This window comes from Ammospiza nelsoni, chromosome 5, assembly GCF_027579445.1.
Source record: "Ammospiza nelsoni isolate bAmmNel1 chromosome 5, bAmmNel1.pri, whole genome shotgun sequence".
In the NCBI taxonomy this organism is placed as follows: domain Eukaryota; kingdom Metazoa; phylum Chordata; class Aves; order Passeriformes; family Passerellidae; genus Ammospiza; species Ammospiza nelsoni.
The window spans coordinates 2,880,022-2,901,310 of record NC_080637.1 but is presented as its reverse complement, the minus strand read 5'-3'; the positions used below and the strand labels follow the sequence as shown (position 1 = coordinate 2,901,310).

The following is a 21,289-nucleotide window of genomic DNA, read 5'->3' as shown; positions in this document are numbered from 1 at the left end:
GGGCCTCCCCATCTTACAGGCTAGAATATTTCTCTAATTTCCAATCTAAACCTACTCTCTTTCAGTTTGAAGTCATTCCCTCTTGTCTTGTCACTCCAGGCCTCTGTAAATATTCTCTCTCCATTTTTCTGTTGGAATTCCCATATTGCAACCATTGAATCAGTTCTGGCTTTATTTCATTACTCTATATTTTTAATAAAAGATGCCAGGCAGCTCAAGGAAGGTAGAAGAAGGACAAAATAAAACAGAAATAAAGAGAAACAGAAACGAAGAACAATCCTATTCATATTCTGCTCCTTCCTAATCTCCTTCACCAGAGCTGATCTCTGTAAATCTGCTGAGATTCCTATCGGGGTATATTTGTCTGCTCTTGAGATGTAAGAGGGAGAGCTGATTATCATCAAACAGCACAAAGCCAGCAGAGGAGAGCTTTGTTCAGCCTGATGTATAATTACTACCCTTTGCTGGCTGCTTCAGATCAAGCCTAAAAGGATCGGGGGGATTTCCTTGGGTGAAAGTGATCGCTCTGTGGCTGCATTTTTTTCTCTTTTCTGCTCATTTTCTCCATGTGTGATCAGTCTTCTGAAATTTTAGACAGCCACACATAACAGCAGAGAAGCAGCACTCTGCCAAATTCAGTAGGAAAGTCACGTTTTTAATATGCAGAATACAACTGTGGCCTTATTTAAGAATTAAGTCCACCCCCTCATCAGACTTGGATTCAATCAAAGCTCAGCTCTAAACTGGAGTTGAAAAACATGAAAGGGCATTTCTAGCATCAGCCTGCCCGGGCTAAAGTCAGACAGGTCTAAGACAGGTTAAGATCTAAGACTTGGAACTAAATGATCTTTAGGGTCCCCTCCCAAACCACCCCATGATTCTGTGATTGGACACAGCCCTCAGAGATATCTGGAGCTAAGTGAGATGAATTCCCCTCATTTGAAAGTGCAAATAAAATAATCTGATCAGTTTAGAGCATCTTCTGACTGTCCTAAAACTTGGGATTTGCTGAGAATAAAGATGGGAAAGAGAAAAATTACAAGGATCATTGAAGGCTTAGAAAGTGTTCTTCATCCAGCAGAGACTTAGAGTGGATTTAATGCATCCAGGGAAGAATGAAGGCCCACAAACACTCTAAGAAGAGATATCTAATGCTCTTTAATTGATGCTCTTTAATCAAGTGGGAAGAGGGTGTAATCTCAGAGCAGAAGCTAAAGCTGCACATATGCAACGTGTATCTTACCCTAAGCAGACAATTCCATTTTGGGGGAAATGGCTCAGGGACAGGGATTGGTTTTCTTTCCCTTGAAATCTTTAAATCAAGCTCCTTTTTCTTTGACTTGTGCTCTCTCAGGAGGGAGGGTTGCACCAGCTCTAGAGCTGACCTGATAGGTCTATCTATAGTCTCTGACTATTCCTTGATGCTGAAATCCTCAAAATTTTAAATTTTCGTACCCAGCTTTAGGCAGCATTACCCTGCTAAAACACAAGAATAAATCACCCCAGAGGTTCAACCACAGGTTTCTGCTGTCTAAATGCCCTTTAGGCCTTGGAAGGTTGTGGATCAGCCCAGAGGAAGGCGTGCCCAGAGCACTCACCAGGGTCTTGTAGTCCCAGAGCACTCACCAGGGTCTTGTAGTCGATCTGCTGCCGGATGAGCTTGTCCTCGCTCAGCGAGTACCGCGCCTCGCCCGTGATGGAGTCGATGGGGCCCTTCTCCATCTGCTGCTTGATGGCACAGAAAAGGGAGAAGAGGGGCTCTCCAGCACACTCCTGCAGGGATGAGAGGCAACCACCAGGTGAAACTACAGGACAGAATTGAGAGTCCAGCATGGGCATCCCAGGTCCACCATTCAAAATCGCTCACGGTGGATATCAATGGAAACCAGTCCATTCCAACAGCACAGGATCAGAGGTGACCCTCAGCTTCCACAGAGTGCAGCCAGCATGGTGGGACCCTTAGGGATGGTCCTATGCAGCCCCAGGAATTAAACTTGATGGTACAAACCTCTTGGGCACATGGTGGGACCCTTGGGGATGGTCCTATGCAGCCCCAGGAATTAAACTTGATAGTAAAAAGCTCTTGGGCATATGGTGGGACCCTTGGGGATGGTCCTATGCAGCCCCAGGAATTAAACTTGATAGTAAAAAGCTCTTGGGCACATGGTGGGACCCTTGGGGATGGTCCTGTGCAAGCCCAGGAGCTGGACTTGATGGTACAAAGCTCTTGGGCTCATGAGGGAAGTTTTGTGATGTGGGTCTCCCAAATGCAGTGCTGCTGCTCCATCACCCACCAGCTTCATTTGGGCTTCAGGGTCACTCAAGGATGGGACTGTTTGGGCACTGAGAAGACACCAGCACTGTTCTGTCATTAAGAAGTCTGTGTCCCATCAGAATGTGGGGTCAACATGAATGGGAATGGGAGCACATGGAGAAGTTATCTCAGACCCTTGGGACCCCTGGGGATGGTCCTGTGCAGCCCCAGGAGCTGGACTTCATGATCCTTTTGGGTCCCTTCCAGCTCAGCTTATTCTGTGACCCTTTGACTGTCCTGCCATGGTGTCGGTGTTTCCTGGCAATGCCAGGGCTGTTCTGGTGATTGCCACCAGGCCAGAGCTTTGCACTGGTGGAGCAGGTAGTGGGATAGGTCCCAAATGGCCTGGAAGGAGATTTTAAAGGGAGATGGATGGCTGGTGCCATGTCCTGGGTGTCTGGGCAGAGTCCACAGACTCCCTGAGCACTCTCATGCTGCAGGCAAACAGGAATTGTCAGGCCCAGATGTGCCCCTGGACCCGTGTGGAGGTGACAGAGGTGTGGGGCCCTGCACAGGACAGCCAAAAGCAGCCCCAGGCAGGCACAGCCCAGCTCATCTGTCCCTAATTTCTCCTCCTCATCGTTTCCACTCACTCTTCCCACGTTTTTCCTCTCTTGCTGCATTCTGAGCTTTCTGCTCCTGCTTCCCTTCCCCTTCATCCCTCCCTCCTTCCTGCCCTCCTCGCCCTCTCCTCTCGTGTCCCAGCTCAACCAGCCAGGTCATTTTCCTCTGGTGTAAATCCCGGCGAAAACAAGTTAATAATCGAGGCAAAGTGGCCCCTTTTTCAGTCCCTACACCTGTCTCCCACTTAATTAGCTTATCTGCCAGCAGCATATTGCCTCTGTGTGCCTGTCTCCTGCCCTTATCAGGCCTCTGTTCAGGCTAAGGCAAGAAGACAAGTAGCTGAGTGGGGTGAAAAAAGCCTATTATAAAAGCAGCTCTTTAGAGAGTCACCTCCTTATATCCTTTCCTTTCAGCTGAAAGCAGGGATCTGATACTGGAGTCACTGAAATTACCTTCCAGGGACCTTCAAAACTTTCCCATGTGCTCGTCCTTGAACTGGGGAAGGCTCAGGGGGATTGGGGTTTATTTGTGCAGCCTCAAATTGCCTGGCAGAGTTGGTTATTGTGTCCAAATGAGGATGTGAGGTGGGAGGATATTTAGCAGCTGCAGTGGGAGTGGGGGAGAGGTGCAGAGCTCAGCTCCTTCCATGAAGGCTGGCTCTGAGCTTAGCAATTGTGATTCTTGAGGCTCAGGGAAAATTGGATCCCCGTGCAGTCAGTGGCAGGGCTCAAGGACTGAAATACTTTTTCAACTCCACAAAGCCCAAGGAGACCTTCCAGGAGGAATGAGAGAGCTCAGGGGGTGCCCCAAATCCTTGCACTCAAGCTTTGCTGATGGGCGCCCCTCCACTCCTCGTGGGGCTGTCTCAGTGCTGCCCCAGAGCTGGGGTGGAAGGAGATCTCCATCCCCTGTGCACTGGAAATATGGGTCACCACATGATGGAGACCTCAGGCTGCTGTTGAAAGGACAGCTTTTTCCACACAGGTCTCAGGCAGGCTCTGAAATCCTTCCCATTTCCACACTGACCCTTAGATCCCATCTCTGTACAAGAGAGGGACCAACAAGTTGCCTCTCTCTAACAAATTGTCCCTCTTTGTTCTCCCTGGGTCAGAAAATAGCCCAGCTCCTATTAGGCAGTGACCTCCTTCCAGAGGCAAAAAAAAAAGCCTTTAACTTGTCATCTGGGAAGTTTTCACCCCACGTGATCCTCACCAAGAAGGAATGCTTTAGAGCAGCTATTTTTCCAGGCATGCTCCTGCTCTTACCTTGAGGAACTTGTAGAGGAGGAAGGTGAACCAGTTGGTGAGCATTTTCTCAGCCACAGACTCTGTCCTAAAGTGGAGAAAAGAGAGATTGGAAATGAGTTTGTCATGCTGGTCCTATTAAAATATTGCACTTTTCTATCTTCCTGCCCAGTGGGCAATCTGGCACGGCACCATCAGGATTTAGCACGTCCTGGGTTCCCTGTTTTAGTTTTGGATTTAGGAAACCTGCAGGAAAACCCTTGCTGCCCTGTTGATTCTCCTGTGGCTACAAGTCCCTGTGTGTGTCTGTTTTCCAGTGTCTCCAACAACGAGGAGGAGTTGATGACATTTGAGGGAATCTTCTCCAAAGAGCTCGGGGCGGATAAATCCATCAAATCTGAGGAGCTCAGAGCGAGGCCATATGTCAAGGAGGCTGGATAAATACTCAGGAGAGACAGATCTAAATCTCTGGGGAGCAGTTATCTGGCACTGCCTATCTCCCTGGCATTTGGGAGTGATTACACTCCTCAATGTGTCACTGTGGCACACGCTCAGAGCTCATCCTTCTGCCCTTGAGCGCTCTGTCCTCAATCAAACAAAAATCCATCTCCAGGCTTCAGGGTGAGCTTCTCCTGCAGAAACTTGTGCTGGCTGCAGCCCATGCACTGTTGTCCCTCTCTTCTGCTGATTTCCACTAACTCCCAGCTCTGGGAGAGAAATGAGATCCCAAAATGCAGCTGAAGACTCTCCAGGTGTCTGTAGTTAACTCAGGAACAAGAGACAAAGCTGGGAAATCCATGTCCTAGGCAGGAGATGGAGAAAAAACAAGAGAAAACAAGAGAAATTTGGGGAAACCAAGAAAAAAGAAGAGTCCCTGCCTGGAAGAATTAAAGTGGGTCCTCCTCGTCATGGCTCTCACCAAAGCCATGCAGAGGTTCTTGCTTGTTGTTGCTGCTGCTCTCTGTCCAGAAAATCTTTTTGGGGCCATAAATGTAGTGCAGGGTGAATACTGGACACACGTGAGGTGGGAAAATCACTTCTACCAGCTCCTTTTTTCTGTCAAACTCCAAAACTGCAAAAGATTCCCTTTCATAGACTCATGGGGAGGGAAGAGAAGGGAAGCACCAAGTTGAATCCAGCTGCTCCAAAGAGCTGTCTGAGGGCCTCACACCAACATCTAACCCAAGGCACTGAGCTATTCACATGTTTTGTTCTGGTGCTGCTCAGTGCTGAACTTCTCTGATTTCTCCTGGTGCTCCCAGGGTTTGGAGCACTGGATGTGCCTTCTTTGTTCACTGGCTCTCCTTCCAAAGGTCACAACTGACGTCCAACAGAAAGGATGAGACTTAAAAAAGGGCTGGAGGAAGGAGAAAGAGGAAGGATGGGATGCTCAGAGTGAGCAAGAAGGGAAGACAGATGGAGAAAAGGGAAGGAAAAGGAGAAAATGAAGCGGGGAGGCAGTGCCGTCCAGCATCAGAGGAGAAGCTCAGGCAGGAAGCCTGGGGACAGCTGGAGGGTGGTCACCAGCCAGGCTGTAGGGCACATCAGGGAGTCAGGGAGTCAACTGACACCAAAGCAAAGCCTCTGCCCCTGGCATTGCTGCCCTGAATGCCAGCAAGTGCCTTCTGCTCCTTTGCTGCTGGTTCTCCACAGTGGGCCATGTGCCAGATGAAAAATCCCCCCAGCCCAGCAGGCAGCAGAGATCTCCTCTGTGTCCAAGCTGTCCATTGTAATCATCTGGGGGCTCCTCAGAGTCAGCTCTGAGCTGTGGCAAAGGCCACTCATCTCCAGAATAACCCCCTGATTTTATGTAGTGTCCTTGAACCAGGAGGGTTGGTCCAATCTGTGAAAGGGAGATGAATCTGATCCTAAAGGCAGAAGAGGGAGCACTTCCCTAGGCAAGGAAAGGACATGAATTACCGAGCAGCAGATTCCAAACTTGAGGCTTCCCCCATAACTGTGGAGTTCAGACCTTAGGCCAGGCCAAGAAGCATCAATTCAAACTTGTTCCCTGTATGAATCCAGTTCTGTTGTCCCTCTCTTCTGCTGATTTCCACTAACTCCCAGCTCTGGGAGAAAAATGAGATCCCAAAATGCAGCTGAAGACTCTCCAGGTGTCCGTAGTTAACTCAGGAACAAGAGACAAAGCTGGGAAATCCATGTCCCAGGCAGGAGATGGAAGATGACATCCTCTCACCAGGGATTTAATAGACTATATAAGTGATATTCCTATAGCTCCTACACAACATGATCAGGGTTTTCAGATTAAAAGGAAATGTAAGCATAAATTAATATTGTAAGCATGCAAAGAGCTCAAAATAAGGATTGAGCTTTTCCTCTCCTTGTGAAACTTTCTGAGGATCCACATGAAAATCCAGAGGTAGATTCATTCTGTAAATTTTGATCATTGATTACTTTCTGGTTAGGGAGGAAACAGAGCAATCATCTCAAAAGATGATTATGATGTTTATGTGGGCACCGTGGGAAATACTACAAGTAAGAAGACTTCCAGAAAGCTGTAAAAGCAGGCCTTAGAAATAGAAAGAACGGAAAACTTAGAACTAGCTGCAGCTGCAATGTCTGAAAGTAGGAAAAGTTACAATAGTACAAGCAAGCAAAGACATGAAACAATAGCTTGAGTTTTAGGGTTGGCTAAGATAGACCTAAAGACTGCAGAAAAAATGCTCAGCAAGACAGTAGAAGGTTTTAAGCTTAATAATGGTTTAGATAGAAGGTTTTAAGCTTAATTGTGTATTGCTAATAGAAAGCATACAAGCAAGCACTGTGTGAAGCAGGTGTACATGTGCTTTTAGTAATTGGCTAGAAAAATTGTGTGTAAGCTTTAGCAATGTACTATTGGCTAGGAAGTTTTTAAATGCTCTGTAACAGTGCCTTAGGTTGGAAATGGGGGTATTCTATTCCCATCTGTCAGAGGTGGGGCAGTTCTCTCTGTTCATGGGGCAGGTTTCTTTGTCTCTCCCACAGCCAACCCTCCCTCCAGCAGATCTCTGCTGTCCATGGCCACTGAGTGTCCCTGCAGGGCTGATCCAATCCCAGCATCCCATGGGGAGATGCTCCGCCCAGGGGAGGAGCCAAGCATTCCTACCTGGATCCAATCTGAGCCTGGCACAGCACAGCAGCCTTTGCCCCCTGCACTGCCAGAGGAGCAGCTTTCTGCTGCCCTGCATGGCCAGAGGGAGCCCAGGCCCATCTGCAGCAGCCCTGGAGCTGCAGAGGAAAACTCCCCCCTTGTGCAGGATCCCTGCTGCAGCAGAGCCACAGCTGGCACTGCAGGAGGGCTGAGCCCCCATGGCATGGGGCTGGGACACCCCCTGGCACACAGGGGGCAGGGCCTGCTCTCACTCTGACAGTGAATTGGTTTCTTTATTTGTACTATTGCATTTGTATTTTTAATTTTCCTAGTAAAGAACTTTTATTCCTGCTCCCATATCTTTGACTGAGAGCCTTTTAATTTCAAAATTATATAATTCAGAGGGAGGGGTTTGCATTTTCTATTTCAGGAGAAGCTCCTGCCTTCCTTAGCAGACAGTCTTTTCAAACCAAGACACAAAGAAATCTTTGGCTCCTGCTGGTTGTACATCAGCTATTGTCATCTTCCAATTATCTCAACCACTTAATGAGGCTGCAGTAAAGCTCGAGGAACATCTCCCAGGCACTCCCATCCTGTTCATGAAAAACCCCAACCCAGGCACAGCCCTCCCAGCCCGGCTCCCTCCATGCCCAGCCATCCTTACCTCCGTAGCAGCAGCTTGGGGTGGTTCTTGCTCTCCAGGTTCTTGTCGATGAGGTCGGCCAGGAGCTGTTTGAGGACGTCGGTGGCGTACTCCAGCTTGCTCTGCAGCACCGTCATGATCAGCGAGGCCACGTTGCCGCGGTCGCGCATGGAGAAGCTGCGCTGCGACTCCAGCGTGCGGATGAAGGACAGCAGGAACACCTTGTTGTTGATGAGCTGGGCAAAGAGCTTCAGGCCCTTCTCCACACGCTCCTGACGGTAGCCAGGGACCTGAGCAAGAAGAAAGGGAGTTTCTCAGGTTTTGTGTTGCTGGAATGGCTCCTGAGGTATTCAAAGTCTTTTTTCGCAGCCCCGCGACCGAAGAAGAAGTCAGGATTCCTCAGCTCTGCTTTTCAAGGTTGTTTATTTTCTCTTTTCTATAACATTCTTTGACCTGCTGGGATCTGTCCAGCAGGTTGGGTTGTGGCACAGTCCCTGCCCTTGGGGTGGTGTTGGCTTTTTATACCAAGAACTAAGTGTACTTTATTTACAATAATTTTTCCACACCTATCACCTATGTTAGACAGTCTGTCTCTAAACCAATCCAGAAGTGCCACCATCACAGTAGAAGATGGAGGCTAAGAAGAAGAAGAAGGAGAAGCCCAGATTCCTCCATCTTGCCTCTTGAACCCCCATTCTAAATCCCCAAAATTCTACTTTTTCACCCTGTAACAAATTCACTATCATTCTACTCAAACCCTTGTGGCTTGTAAAGCCTCATACAAAGTTGGTAATTGTTTCCATGGGTTAAAATCAAAGGCACAGGTGTCTTTGACTCCATGCCAAGGTCTCTGAGCCCCTGCCAGGTTCTTGAGTCCTCCAGGGCAGCCAGAGGAATGTCCTGGGTCCCAACAGGAGTTTTTCCCTTTCCCTCATTTTCCCACTGCCAAATGTACTGTTGTTACTCTCTCTTTGCTCTCATCCCTCCAGCTCCTCCGCTACGGAAAGACAGGAAGGGAATTCATATATTATCTAAAGATTAGGAAGCCTGAGAAGACTCCCAGCCACGTTCAGATGATGTTTCCAGTTCTGTATTCCCCTCTCTGATCAGAACACCTGTGGCAGCAGCTCTCTGGCTGCAGAGAGAAACACAACTTTCCCAGGAATTGTTCTGGGAAAGGCTGTGAGAAGAACAGAGAAAAGAATGAGAAACAATTCTTATCTTCACTTGCTGCACCTGGTATTGTGAACGTGTGGAATGTGTTATGGAGATCTGTTTACCAAAGGGTGGTTTCTTAATTTGCCAATGGTGATGGTGTTTTAATTAGAGGACAAATTAGGTCTACTTGTAGTGACCTAAGGTATAAAAGTATGGGTTTCTTAATAAAGATTATTATAGTCATCCTTCTGAAATGCATGGGGCCTATGCTAGTTATTACCCAGCTGGGGTCCTACTTGTGTTAAAATGCCAAATTTGGGTGGTTATTAATTCATATATGCCTTGGTGACATGTGTTGCTCTGTGGTGAGACCCTCCAGCTTCCAAGAAAGGTTTTCAAGGGCTTTCAATACATCCAAAAGGGATTTCTGGTGCCTAAATGTGTCACCATGCCATGTTTTTATTTTAGTCAGACTGAAGTCTTACTCTGATTTCATCCAAAACTTCTTTCTCATTCCTGGAAGAATCCTGCTTGCAGAGGTGTGGAGTTCAGCTTTAGGGAGCTGGGAGAGGCAGCAAGAGAGTGACTGGGGAAAAGAGCCCAGGGTGAGGTTTTGAGGAGATGAAGAGAGGCAGTGAGGAAGTGGCTGAGATGGTGACCATGGAACTGGGCCTTGGTGTGAAGAGCCAGGCCGGTGAAGCTGTGAGAGCACACCCTGAGCTCCAGCAGAACCCCAGGGCTTGGGAGCTGAGCTGTTTTGGGAACAGTGATTGATAAGTCTCTTATTTCTCAGCTGTGAGAGACTGATGAACTCATTTTTATATGGAACAAATTATATGGACCTCAGTGCTGGATTCTGGGCTCCACAGAGGTCTTTTAGATCCTTCTGGCTCAAGGCAAAGATGGAACCTAAAAAGAGAACCCCAAACTCATCCCTCTACTTGCTGAAGCTGTTCCAGCCCTTGAAAACTTTTATTGGAAGCTGGAGGGTCTCACCACAGAGCAGCACATGTCACCAAGGCATATGTGAATTAATAACCACCCAAATGTGGCACTTTAATTCAAAATAAGTTGGCTTGCTTAAACAGACAAGCAGTGCAAGGCCTCTTATAGAGTTGTTACTTTTTAATTCTGGAAATTGGAGTTCTGAACTCTTTTTGCATCCAACAAATAAATTACTTCCTAAATAGATTGAGGCAACCAACCAACCAACAAACCACCACCACCCATCCCACCAATAATTATTTTTAACTCACTCACTTGAACATTTAATATTGTCTATCCCAGGGTTATTATGGAGAATTAAAACAAAATAACAAGAAAAGTATTTTGTGCTGCATCTGGAAGCAGTTAATTAGCAAATGAACTGGAAATAAGTAAGGCCTCACTGTGGGATCTGTGCTGGGGCCTTTTGCAATAAATAGCAATTCCTTCTGGGTGCTACAGAGAAGGGAGCAGAATGGGAGCTGCCTTCACATTGGTAGCCAAAGATGCTGACACAGAGAGAGCTGGTGAAGCTTTACAAAGGATTAAGGGGAAAAAAAACCCAACAAATGGAATGAAAGGAAGGAGAGATCAAAGGTGTTGGATTGGAACATTAGCTCAGTGTGTATCTACATAGGGGAGCATCCGTGCTAAGGCCTCTGCAGGGGTCAGATGCTGCTCTGTATCAGCTGGATGGGGTTAATGAATGTAGGGATGGAAATTGGCTTGGGGATGATGGAAATGTTTGTGTGTACACACATGTGAGAGGGAGGTTCAGCACCCCTCGTTCCTCCTTTGTTGGAGCTGCTCGTCCTGAGGGAAAGCAGCTGGAAGCCCCTCCAAATCTGCACTCCAAATCTGTATGGCAGCTACGTGTAACTCAGCCTCCTGCCCAGCCCCACCAGCCCTCCTTGCTGACAGATCAGGTTTTATAATGTCTCTCTCCACACAGTCGGGCGAATTTTGGCTCTTCCCCGTGTCAGGAGCAAAGGCGAGCAGGCATCTCTGATTACACAGCCAGCCAAGCGTGGGCCTGCCTGTGCCAGCTCCTGCTCCTCCTCCCTGCCAACCAAGCCCAGGCCTGGCCTCCAGCAATCTCCCAGGCCCATGCCAGAACCTCTCTGGAGCTCAGAGCCTGCCAAAGGCTTTGCAGAGAGCTCAGCCAACACCTTGGCCGTGGTGTGGCTCCTGATTCTCCAGCCCAGGTATTCCTAGAGCAGAGCCTGTCCATCTGCCAGAGCCTGGAGCACATTTTAGCCTGGCAGACCTCACCTGAGCTCCCACCAAGCTCCTGTCACCACTCAGGTGATACAGGCTCTGTGTAGACCCCAAGGTTTGTGAACAATGTCTCACAAATCTCCATCCAGAACGTTGGGGTGGAGGAGGATGATGTGGGCAGTGTATGGACAGACTGACACTGTGTTTTCTGACCTCACTGAAAACCAGGATGCAGCAAAGGTGAACCTCCCTCAGTGGCAGAGGGTTATTTTTATAGGGGTGGGTTATTTTTTATAGGGGTTGCCACAAAGAAAACCTGGCCTCGTAGTAGTGTGAGGGTCATGCAAAGCTGGATGGCACAGGCAAACATGCTCCTCTGTCACACAACAGGTTTTCCTTGCCCCTGCATGGCAGAAAATATTGAATCCAGTCTAAAACTCAAGCCACAGAAGAGTTAAGACCAAAGAGAAGCTTAATTGAATAGACCTATGATTTATGAGTTTTCCAAATAAGGGAGTAATCAAACAGAATTTAGCAGGTAACAAGTGACAGGATGAGAGGAAACAGCCTTAAGTTGTGCCAGGGGAGGTTCAGATTGGAAATTGAAAAAAATTTCTTAATTGAAAGGATGAAAGATGGTGTAACAAGCTGTCTAGGGGAGTTCTGGGATCACAATCCCTAGAGGTTTTCAAAAAGTGTGTGGATGTCACACAGGGGGACATGGCTTAGTGATGGAATTGACAGCTTTGGGTTGATGATTGGAACTGATGGTCTTGGAAGTCTTTTATGACCTAAATGATTTTATGATCCAATATGATCTAAGAAAACATCAAATATTTCAACCAGAATTTTAATAAGGACCTGTTTCACCCTTTATAAAGTCATCACATTCCTACCACTGACACAGAATCTCTGGAATTCAGGACCGAACAGGGAGGCATGAGAGGAGCTAGAAACCGGAAATGTTGTTGTTTTACCTCCAAATCCCTTAGGACTGGATGATCTTCAATGCCAGGGAAAAGCACTCTCATCGTGTAGGTTCGGTAGTCAAGGAAAGGGATCCCAGCTCCATCCAGGTCACTCGTCAGCTCATGGATGTCTGTCTGCAGCTCTGCAAAGGCTGGCACAAAAGCAGAACAACTCAGGGAGCAGTGAAAATCCAGATCAGCCTCACCAGAAGGGGAAAACTCTTGACCCTCATGAATGAGAATAAGGAATAAGGCAACATGTGGAGAGGAAGAAGGTGGACGAGAGCAGGGTCACCATTCCCCAGGGGCATGTGCCAAGGCTTTCTGTGGATTTTGAATTATCAATTCCAGTTAGGAGAGGATTGGGTGAGAGAAAGTCTGAACTTTCCTGAACTCTAGGATAGGGTGGAGAAAGTCTGAACTAAGTGAAAACAAGGAATGTCAGATTAGATCCAGGCTTGAGCCGCACCCACAGGGTTCAACACCGTGGTTCAACACTGTGATTTTGGCTCAAAGCTTTGTGACTGATGTCTCCCTTCTACCAACACTGACACAGTGTCATCCTGCCTCCCTCAGCCTACCTTCTTTGCACTCCAGGGCCACCCTGGACTCCAGGTTGTCCATCTGCATCTGCAGGCGCTTGAGGGTGAGGTCGCTCTCCCTGGACTTGCGCTTGTAGGCGATGAGCACGGCCACGATGAAGATGATGAGCAGCCCGCCAGCCACCGCGATGCTGACGATGGCTGGCAAGCTCAGAGGGCTGTCTGGGGAGATGTACACCATCCCTGGGGAGAACTCCATCCCTCCTACACGAGCCTGGAGGGAAAGAAGCAAAGAGCTGCACTGAGACTGTCAAACTGAGCAGGAGCACAGAGGAGCTCTGTCACCCTCTGGCTGAGGGTGAATGGTGACAGCCCCTTGTCTCTCAAGCCAAAAGGGGAGGTATTTGGATATGGAACAGCTTAAAAACACTTGAAATGATAGAATCACGTCTGTTGGCAGTCACTATGAACCTAGCCACAAAAGGATTTGTGGTGAGAGAAGTCACCGATCACAATTTCTCCAAATCAGTTTGGGTTTCATTCTGGACTTTTCATACCCCATCTTGATGTGTTGTGTGGGGCGCTGATGTCACTCAGGCCCAAAATACACCCAGAAAACAGAGCTCAAGGTATGGTTTGATGGGTCCTAACCCCACAGTGGGGCAGAGGAGAGCTCACCCATTGAGTACAGTGGGACTGCAGAAATCAGAGCCACTATTTTCTTTTGACTCTCCCACCAGATAAAACTCTACTTGGGAGCCTCTGGGATAGTGAAGATCCACTACAAACCCCACAAAGCCTGGCCCACTCTCTTTACAGCCCCTATCCTAGCCACACATTGTCAGGGTGACTGCAGATGTTCACCAGTAGGAGCTGAACACAGCTTTTTGTTCTCCATCTACTTCCAGAGGTTTCCATAGCTGCTTCCAGCCTCTGGAAGAAGTAGCTGTGAAAGGGCCTTGGTTTTAACGACCAAGAAAGAAAGAAACCCTGCAAGCACTCCTGTTCTGAGCAAAATGTTCTGCTGAAGCCAGTCCCTTGGAGCCCTTTTTTACAACATGAACACCACTCCCAGCAGGAATCCCACAGGATACCACTGGCTTTAGGCTACTGCAAGGCTGTTCAAAGCTATTTGTAGAGTAGGCAAAGCTTGAGTGGTGGGAGGAAAGCTGTTCTGGCTGGACTGCAGTATAAAAAGGCTTCTAGGGCTGTGTTGTGGTTGGGAATGCTGGTTGGAGGTCAGCAGAAAGCTGGGAAGATGCCATGCAAAGAGCTTGAAGGATGATGAGCTCCATCACTTCACCCCAGCTGAGCTGTGTCACAGAGAGGCACAGCTGGCCCTGCACAAAGGGCAAACTCTAATTGCCAGGCAGAAATGCAATTAAGACCCCAGGAATGGCTGTTTCCTGCTCCCATTGCACCTGGGACCACTGCAGTGTGGAATTAAACTGTTTTCTTCCTCTGTTGTGAGGAACTCTCCCTCACATTTCCTCACGTTTCTCCCCCACACCCCAGCCTGGTGTTCAGCCTTGTCCTGCATCCCACTGGCTCTCAGTTAATCTCCAGCCTGCCTGCATTTACTAATCCCAGGGCTTCCCCCATCTCAGCTCAGGCACCTACTCAGGTTTCCTCTCGAGGCTGCAGAGGAAGAACCTGGGCCAGCTGGAGCCAGCAGAAGGGACTACACGGCATAATCATGAATTAATGAATTTTCCCAGGTGCTCTCCACCCTAACACTTTCTGAGACATGAATCTCAGTGACTTTATCATCTCCTAGAAGTCATTGTGGCCCCAGTTGCAGTCTCAGGGAAGAAGGTTGTTTTGCTCTACCACCAGGTGTAGGCTGCTCCTCAGTGGCCAAAGAGACACAACTAGAACCCTCATGTCATGGACAAGACCAAAGTGAATGTCTAAAAACTGCTAATTTCCATCCATCCCGCTCATGCCATTTTGGGAGAGGACTGGAGAGATGAAATGTCCACAATGAAAAACAAAGCCAATCTTAAACTCATCTTGAAACGTAACAGTTTCAGAATGACCAATTGCTACCATGATACTAAGGGCTTGTAGAGCATTTTCGGTGGCCAAAGAACCTCAGACACACAGTTGGGATGCAGCAGTAATGAGTTTTCCCATCTATTTCAAGATAAAAGATCCAACTCACTCATAAATCCTGAGGTTTGTTGTTGGAACGTGGCCTGCTCAACTGAGAAAGCAAACTGCCAAAATCACATCCTAATCCATGCACTGGAAATTGTTCCCTTTTGCCCTAGACCGCTGTCCCAAAATTTTCTCACAGCTCGCACGCTTTCCTTCCGTCAGTGGATCAATAAATTGCTTAATTCTTTTCCATTTTCTCTTTCTCCAAGCCCTGCAGTCAGACGAGTCCATTCAAGGAATATCAGACTAGACTCAGACAACCCCAGTCCCAAATCCCAGTGCAGATCCATCCTCAAAGCTGAAAGAACAGCCCCTCTCCATGGGTGGGATTTCTCTCACCAAATATTCCGCGTGCACATCCGAGTTCAACACTGCAGCATGATTCCAGAGCCAACAAAGAGAAAAAACACTTTCAGGATGTGATTTATGTGAGCTGCTCCCGACACTTTTGACATTGGGATGAGGCATTTCATTGAGTGAAAGTTCCCATTTTTCTCCATTCATGACAAGGGGATCTAAGCTCCAAAAAAGCAGATGTTCAAAGTCAGGCCCAGCGTGTTCCCCTTCAAAGGTGGTTTCATCACTGGGAAGGTCTCACAATCCACAAGTGAAGCTACCATGATCTGAGGGAATCTGGCTCTTGAAGAAGAAAGCCTATGAGGCTGCAGTGTTATTGTGAGCTTTTAAAAGAAACACAAGAAAATATGCACATGCGGCCCAACCTTTACTTCTTAATCCACCCAGTGGTTCTGGAGGAAGCGCATTTTATCTTCCTGAAGACTGACCATGAACCCACCAAAGAACAACAATCTGGCCATTTTTATAGACTATTAATAATGAATTTGTCTTAAATTAGACTAAATGTTCTAAATGTTTTCTCCAATGAAGTCTTAGTGGCCGCCTGTAGGAGTTCAGGAGTTCTGAAGGAGTGTCTTTCCTGGTGCAAATAAAATTATCCCTTTAAGGATGAGATGAATCATGTCCTGACCTTCAGCTGCTGCATTTGACCATCTCTCCATTCATTATAAAGAGTTTGGTGCACTTTTCAGACTGTGTTAGAAACCAGCAACCCTTCAGATGTGTTCCACATCTTCCCTGCAGACCTTCTCTGGCATAGCCACTCATGGATTTTTCTCACATCTCTTTCTTTTCCTTGGAAAAACTTGCCTCTGGGTTTTAGTCAATCTTCTTTTTAACCATCACCCAAACCTTTTATTTCCTTGCTATTTTTTTTTCGAACACTTAACTCTGTCATTGTGTAAAAGACAGCTCAAAATCAGACAGCTCAAAAGAAGACAGATCAAAAGCATGTTGACATCAACGTGTGTCGTTGCCACTGCTCCTTTACTTAGAAATAATCTGTGTTGCAACAGTTGATTCATTCCCATGGCTCCCACTCAGTTTATGCCACCTCACTTTGCAAGAAATGGTTTGTTCAACAATTTCCTCAAGGTCAGAGAGTAAATCTTTGGCAAAATCAGGAGGAGGAACTTCTATCAGTCATCCTGGGCATCAGAGAGATGATTTGATGCCTTAAGAAGGCTGAGCTAGAGCAGAGGCTGGGCAGAGTTCCAGAATAAAGCAGGGATTCATTCACAGGATCTCCTGTGGCTGCACCTTGAGCAGCACCAGAGCCCAGCCAGGGCTGCACCCAAGATGACCCAAAACGGCCCCAAAATGCACGAGCGCTGCCGGGGTCTGTCCCTGGGATCAGCTCTGCTCCATTTGCACCTTGCAGTTCATTGTCCCATTGCAGCTTTAGCCCAGGCAGTCCCACCCTGCTTGTTTTTCTCTCTCCAGCCCACGGGGTTTGTGCTCCTGGGCTGAGATTTGGGGCATTTGTCCTTGGTGCCCAGCTGGAGCAGGAATTGTTTTGTCTCCCTGCTCTGTGCACAGAGCTCACTATCCCTGAATGTGAAGCTCAGAACTGCACACTAAAGCAGCACAGAATGTGAAAAATAGAAAAGCTAAAATGTGAGGCATCAGTTTGTGTGAAACGTGGTCCCAGCCCGAGCAGCAGAGATGCTGTGCCATGCTGGAGGAGGCATTTTCCAGCCCTGGTTCCAGATGCAAAATCCATCCTTGAGCACCTCCATCATCTTCCAAGTTTCCCAGCAGTCCAGCATTCTCAAAAAAGGATTGTTTTTTAATCTTTGCTTCACTTAAACTGTCCAAAGCTGCAGGAGCATGGGAGTCTTCCCAACTAGTGCAGCCTGGCCAGATGCCATCATCCTGGATCCCCAGGGGTTGATTATTGCTCACCTGGCTTTGAGTTTTGTCTCCCCAGGATTGGCTTTGTCCGTCTCTGACTAACCATATGTTTAATCATATCCATGAAAATTACAGGGAACATTTATTGCCATGCTCAAAAGCTTTGGTTTTCACACAGAGAAAATCTCTCACTTCATTATTGCTCTTCTTGGAGAGTCTTAATGTGCTTTGCAATGAATCGAGAGTCATGGTGTATTTGCATGGCTGGAGAGGATTATTGCCTCTATTTTCCAGATGACAAACTTTGGCACAGAGAAGTTAAGTAGCCACTACAAGGGATCCCAGCAGCAGCCACAAACAAGACCCAAAATGGTCATCATGAGCTCTGCTTCCTTCAAAGTTCCCAGAAAAATCTTTTTAAAGATCAAACTCTCTGAGTCTCATTGCACTGAAATAAATAAATAAATTAATATGTGACAGATACAGCTTTGGGAGGCACAACAGAAGAACAGGTTGTTCACAAGGAATGAGAAACACTGATGTCAGTTGTCAGCTTTTGTTGTTCCCACCCACAGCTTGGTACAACTCCAGGGTATTTGCTGATATGATGTTTATCAAGCACCAGCATCAAAGAATTCAAATTATTGAGAGGAAAGTGAAAAAAAGGAGTAAATAAATAAATGGTGAGAGGAGGAGAAGCTCCCTCTGATGTAATCACCAGGTCCATTCTTCATCCAGGAAGGATTTGTAGGAGCACACTGAGTTTTATAGAACTCAAAATTCTGGAGTCCAGTCACACTACTGTCCACATGCTGTTTTTTTGGGGTTTTTTTCTCTCTTACATAAAGGCAAATTTTAGTCACCATCCTGTCAACAAAGTGATGGGGACTGTGCTGAATTTAACACTTCCATGTAGGAACATGTTACACGTGATCTCACATGAGAATTCAAGGTTCATACAGCCCATACAAAAACAGAAGAGAGGCAAACTCTCCTACTGGGGTTTGATCATGAAAGGTGTCTCACTGCACACAAAGACCTCCAGGTCACTGTTCCACTGTCGTACCTCTCCAAGCTACCCTTGATGAGAATATTATATGAAGAAGGGGTCTTGATCTTTCTGGGAACTCAAGCAGTGATGCAAACCCCTTAGAGCCCTCTGCCAGCTCTCCAGCTCTGCTGTGCCCTCTCAAACCACCCAGGGAGAAGAGGCTGGGGGTCAGGCATCACTTACCATCACCTTGTGCCTCCCAATGAGGTTTGGGGACTCACAGAGGAGCTGCACGTCTGACACGGTCACCGCACAGGGCTTCTCCCCCACCAGCACGGTGTAGTTCAGCCTGGCATTGCCTCCTGCCACAGGTGGGATCAGATTCCTGCCCTGCACAGAGAGGAACATCACACCCCAAAAATAACCAAATAAACACCAGGAAAGAGTTTTCTTTCCCCCTCTGGTTCATTCTTGGGATGCAAGTGTTGATATTGCATTTGATGGGATCACTGACACTGCTCCAGGCCAGGTTGGATGGATGGGGCTTGGAGCAGCCTGGTCTAATGGAAAGTGTCCCTGCCCATGGCAGGGGGTTGGAATGAGATGGCCTTTAAGGTCCCTTCCAAGGTAAATATGATTCCATTATGACATTTGTAGCTCGCCATTTGCTCACACAGAGAGGAAAAGCCAATTTAGGAACTCACGCAGAGAACAGCATGAGTGGTCACAGACTCAAAGCATCACAACAGCCTGTCCTGCTCCTCCCTCTCTGCAGCTGAGTGGGAAATGCTCCATCTAAGTCCTGCACAATAAAGCCCTCACTAAACCTAGGCAGGTAAGCAAGTCAGACCCCTTTCCAAACATGCAAAATGCATCTGCAGGTAAAATAACCTCTTTGCATATTCACAGTGTAAAAATAGTGATACAGAAATGCTGCATCATAAAATTCCTTCTCTGTACTGCTGTGAAGTTTACAGAAATTTCAAGGGACTGATTTGGGTTAAAACAAAGGGAAGAGGAAGGTCTTGAATGAACAAGAAATGAAACAGAGTTGAGTATTTCCTTATCAGCCACATTGCAAGGGTAGAAGATGTTCTCTGGTGAACAGCAGTGGGTGCAAATTTAGGCTGCACCCAGGGGTTTATAATTTTTAGTTATGATTGTGGGCAGTGCTTAGTGTTTGCTGATGGTGACTCTGATATAGTTGGAATGGAGGAATAGAGGAAGTTTCTGGGGTGGAATCAGGATGATTTATGGGGGTGCGGGCAGGCACAGAGAGGCAAGAGGCAGAATTTCAGTCCAGTCCTTGGTGCCCATCTCACCTTCAGGATGATGGGACTTCCAGGCTTCAGCTCCAGGATCCCTGAGGGATTGAAAACCTCAAAGATGGGGTTGGGGTAGTAGGTGAAGTTGGTTTTGTTGAGGATCAGCAGGGACTGCACATTGTCAAGGATGAAGCCAAACTCCTCCGGGCGCTCGGCGAGCTCAGACTGGTGATTGGGGTCCACAGCCAGAGCTGGGGCCTGGCAGGTCATCTCTGTGCTGTTCTGCACCTCACAGTTCTGGGGAAAAAGAAACCCAAAATGTTTATGGGAAATAGGCACCCTGGCAGGTCATCTCTGTGCTGTTCTGCACCTCACAGTTCTGGGGAAAGAGAGACCCAAAACAAGGAGTGTTTATGGGAATAGGGACCTTGGCAGGTCATCTTTGTTCTGCACCTCACAGTTCTGAGGAAGGAGAGACCCAAAACAAGGAGTGCTTATGGAAATAGGGACCTTGGCAGGTCATCTCTGTTCTGCACCTCACAGTTCTGGGGAAGGAGAGACCCAACACAAGGAGTGTTTATGGGAAATGCCCCCACCCTTCCTGGTGGGCAGGTGGCTCTCAGGGAGAGGGAGGAGCAGACTCCCATGGGTTATTCCTATCTTATTCCCCACCACACAATCAAGGTTAGGAAAGCCTTGCTGGGGCAGGTGTGTGGAGCAGTTTGCACTTCAACAGGGCCTCCTGTGCCTCTTGAGAGAGCTCAGACTCTGTTGCCAGTGTCAGAATCTTCCCCTGACTTTGTTTCCTTCTGGAAACAGAAGATTCTTCCCTTATTTTTTGCACAGCACAGATTAGTCAAAACCTTGCTACCACCTTGCAATCAGGTCTCTCACTCTGGTTGTTTTTCCAAAAGTGTTTGTGCAGTGTATGCTCAGTTGTGCTCAGTTTGGATATCAGGTTACCTGAAATGAATCCCAGCAAGCTGGAGAAGCAAAAACAAAAGGTGAAGGTCTCAGAAGACCCTGAAATTTGGTTCCAGCCCTGCCAAAAACCTTCTTTTTTGTGTGTGTGTTTTTCAGGGATGGGGTAATACTTATGGAAACAAACCATGCCCTCTTTTTTGGGCTGCGATAGGAGATTTCAAGCTGCAGATGTGTCAGCCAGGCCCTGTCCCCAGCGTGGCATGTCCCCTCCTACTGGAATATTACCAATATTCCAGCTCTGCAGTCATACTCACATTGACATGCTCCTTTCCACCGTGCTTTGCTCGGATCTGGGGGTTTTGGATGAGGTCCAGGTGAGTTCCCCACACAGCAATGGGAGTGTTGCCACTGGAGAATAAGAAATGGAATTAAAGAAGAAACCCAGGTGAGGGATGTCAGAGCTCATCACACCAGGAATGGGTGATCTGTGTTCCTAAATGTTGGTGGCAAAGTGTCTGACCACACCTCATAGTCCCTTAGAGAGGGAAGGAAGAACAACACAAAAAGTTTTCATTCATTCATAAGGGGAGAAATAAGTTGTTGGGAAGGATGAAATTTTGACAAGAAAGTCTCACAGATATTTATGCTTAGCAAAAAGATTTTTAAACGTAGAGTCTGATGAAGGAATAAAAATGAAAGCAAGTTTTGATATAGAAGAAAAGAATTGCTAAGCCAGTCTTACTGGATAACCAAGGAGGCAAAGGGTGTGTTAGTTAGAAGGGGTTTTTATGGCTTAGAGCAAAGGATAAACCCACCCCAAACAAGAAGATGTTTTTACCAAGCACAAAGAGAGCACAGGCAAACAAGGCAGCAAATGGTGCAAGTAGAAAAAAGGGCTCAGAATTTTCCACTGCAAGAAAACTGAAAAACAACTTCTAGCTTAAACTGTAATGCACTGACTTTGAATGATTGGAGAACAGTAACATGAATATGGTAATTACAGTAGTTATGA

At 47.3% G+C, this 21,289-nt stretch overlaps 1 protein-coding gene across 1 annotated transcript in view; it reads right to left on the bottom strand.

The window, feature by feature from the left end:
• Positions 1-21,289, bottom strand: part of PLXNA4 (plexin A4) — a 502,236-nt gene that overhangs the window by 37,104 nt on the left and 443,843 nt on the right. The window contains exons 17-24 of the mRNA XM_059471897.1: positions 20,592-20,685; positions 19,411-19,650; positions 18,332-18,478; positions 12,766-13,000; positions 12,194-12,336; positions 7,878-8,146; positions 4,144-4,210; positions 1,627-1,773 (exon numbers count right to left, since the gene is read on the bottom strand). Of these exons, the coding sequence (XP_059327880.1) occupies positions 1,627-1,773; positions 4,144-4,210; positions 7,878-8,146; positions 12,194-12,336; positions 12,766-13,000; positions 18,332-18,478; positions 19,411-19,650; positions 20,592-20,685 (1,342 nt within the window). The remainder of the gene's footprint in view (positions 1-1,626; positions 1,774-4,143; positions 4,211-7,877; positions 8,147-12,193; positions 12,337-12,765; positions 13,001-18,331; positions 18,479-19,410; positions 19,651-20,591; positions 20,686-21,289) is intronic.